Source organism: Solanum lycopersicum, chromosome 7, assembly GCF_036512215.1.
Source record: "Solanum lycopersicum chromosome 7, SLM_r2.1".
NCBI lineage: Eukaryota > Viridiplantae > Streptophyta > Magnoliopsida > Solanales > Solanaceae > Solanum > Solanum lycopersicum.
The window spans coordinates 4,344,768-4,347,744 of record NC_090806.1 but is presented as its reverse complement, the minus strand read 5'-3'; the positions used below and the strand labels follow the sequence as shown (position 1 = coordinate 4,347,744).

The 2,977-nt window shown below is 26.7% G+C and overlaps 1 protein-coding gene across 1 annotated transcript; it reads right to left on the bottom strand.

Moving 5' to 3' along the window:
- Positions 1–384: 384 nt before the first annotated feature.
- LOC101055555 (IAA35) lies at positions 385–1,909 on the bottom strand. Its single transcript, NM_001279169.1, is given in 4 exon segments — positions 385–439; positions 541–622; positions 972–1,246; positions 1,716–1,909. Coding segments are annotated over 4 exon segments (606 nt in total).
- Positions 1,910–2,977: the final 1,068 nt, after the last annotated feature.

The following is a 2,977-nucleotide window of genomic DNA, read 5'->3' as shown; positions in this document are numbered from 1 at the left end:
ATTTAGTATTATGAGGATTTTATCAAAAATAACAATTACCTTGCAAATTCAAAGATAAGATTTGCACATACACTCCACTTTTTCTCGAATTTTATTTACAAAAATATACCGAATATATTATTATCGCTAAAACACAACCAAAGGTAAAAGAAAACTAAGTGAATGTATGCTAAAATTTCTTTTAGGGAAAATGTGTGTAATATTTTTTATAATAAGACTATATTAATTTTATTTTTTTTTGGTCAATACTTAAAGAGAGTATGTCATAAACTAGTTCTTCACAAAATAGACAAAAACTCTATTTGAGATTACATCTTTGTAGACATCAAAAGGTAAAAACAAAATATAGAGGAGATTCATAATTAATAATATATATTCCACTAATCAATAATCTTCATCTCTAATTAATTTTAGCCTCTGCACTGACCCAACAAAAGTCCTGCAAAAAATCACAAAAATTTCCAAATTAATTAAAATTTAATAAAATAAAAAAATTTGAAACAAAAAATTAAAAAAATTGATTTAATTTTTTATACATACCTCCATGGTACATCACCAGCAAGAAGCCAATCACCTTCTTTATCCTGATATGTAAGTTTATAAACATCACCAATTTCTTTACCTGTAATTAAAAAAAAAAATAGAATAATTAATTTACTAATTTTCCCCCAAAAATAAAAACTACCTATAAATAAATATTCACGATCAAGAAATACTAAATTCTCTTTCGAATACAACTCAAAAGAAGAAATGAAAGAGTAAATTCTTATAAAAACGTTAATTATATTGAATTTATCCGATAATTCCTATTTTAAAAATGTTCAATATCAAAATCACTAAACGAATAAATAGTCGATTTCTGAAGCATATAATAACATATTCAATATAATATATAATATTTTCGATAAATATATTTTACATTTTTACGAAACTAATAACATTCGAGATTACGCAAAATTATTTACACTTACTTTTTCCAAACATGGAAATTAAGGTGTCAGTAAGTTTATTGTAAGAGTGAAAAAGAGTCAAGTCAATTTTTCTTGCAATTCCAACTCCTTCCATTTTCACTTTCACATACTTATATATTGATCCTCTGCCACCACTGCCGCCGCCGCCGCCAACGCCGCCGTTCTCCACCGTGACATAATTCATCGCGCCGCGGCGGCTACGGTGGCAGAGCTTCTTCCTTAATGAATTAATTGGTGGCCACCCCACCACCCCATCTTCATCACCAATATCTTTTCTGTTCCATCAAAAATTTCAAATAATAAAAGTTAGCGTTTGACCATAAATTTAATTCTTATTTAAAATATCTAATCAAATTTTCAAAAATTTGACTCAAAACACTTTTAATTTACTCACGTTTGAACATAAATTTAACTCTTATTTAAAATATCTATTTAACCATAAAATTTAATCGTTAAATACTTCCAAATTTTCAAAAAAATTGACTCAAAACACTTTTAATTTACTCACAAAAATGAGTAAACTACAAAAAAAAAAGTTTGAATTACACGAAGAATGTATGAAAATTCGCTTTAAGCTTATTTTCCTGTAAATTTCTATACTAATTCCCAGAAAAATCCACGTCATTTTTCTTACAGTGGCATGTCCAAATACAAAAATTTTCACAAAACTTTCGAATTTCAACTTTTAAAATTTACGACCAAACGAGAGCGCTAAAAATTCAAATGATTGTTAGAAAGTATTACCTTTTATGTTCATTGTTTTGATGATCATCATTATGTTTGTCCCAAAGAAGCAACAAAGGCAAAGTTTGAAGAACATTGACATCATTTTCATCTTGAACATCAAAAATTTGACTTGATCTTCCTTTACTCAAATCAAGATTATACCCTTTTGTTGAATTTCCACATAGTGCAAGCCCCAATTGAAGCTCCATCATAGTTCTAACAAAATTAAATTACTTTTTTGTTATTCAATAAATAATATTTTTGTGTATATATATATATTTATTTCACCCCACCCCCCACCCCCACCCCATGGAGGGGTTGGGGGGGTGGGGGAAAAAAAAAAAATTATTAGACAAAGAAGTGAATAAGGGGGAAGAGTATGTCTCTATCATTGCTATACTTTTAGCCGACCCAATGGACACTAAGAATCCTTTTTTGGGCAGACAATAACTTGTTTATTATTTAATGTTGTGTTTTTTTTTTATTTAATTTGTATATTGTACAACACGCATTCAATGCGCGTGCATGCACCCACTTTATATGAGGATATATATATATATATTTTATCTTTTCGTTTTATTTTATGTGGTTTTTTTGATTTTCGATACTCGAATAAGTTTGGTAGTAAGTTTTCGATAGATCTTTTGAATTATTGATTATTGTGATTTGTAATATTTTTTTTATATAATTTGTAAAGGGTAATGCTAAATGATCAGAAAATTTGATCAAAATTTTGCGAGCAATTTTAAAAAAGTATATTATTTTTTTTATTTTTAAATAAAATAAGCTTTATTTTATTTTTTTAGTTAAAATGTATTAAATTTAAAAGAAAAAAAAATGTTCAAAAAATAAAATATCATTCTGGCCAAAAAGATTTTTTCATTTACAAAGAGTATATAAATTTTATTTAAAAAAAATTGAACATTTCGTGCGTTAATTTCTAGTCAAATAAAAATTATTTGACTCTCAAACAATGAAAATATCACATAAATTGAGACATATAGATCCGAGAGAGAGAGAGTGATATTTTATAAACAAAGAAAGTTATTGTATGTTTTCCTATTTTTTATTTGAGTTTTAACTAATACACACTCAAAACAGTGAATGAAATTGATTTTTCTTATATTTAAAGATTTTAAATTTGTCACGACCCAAAACGAGTCGTGAGTGGTATCCACTATTTATTTCACTATTATCTTCTTTAACCACCAACTAAATAAGTTATTAAAATTACCCCACTAATTTCATAATTATAATTATGAATAGTCCAAAACACCCAT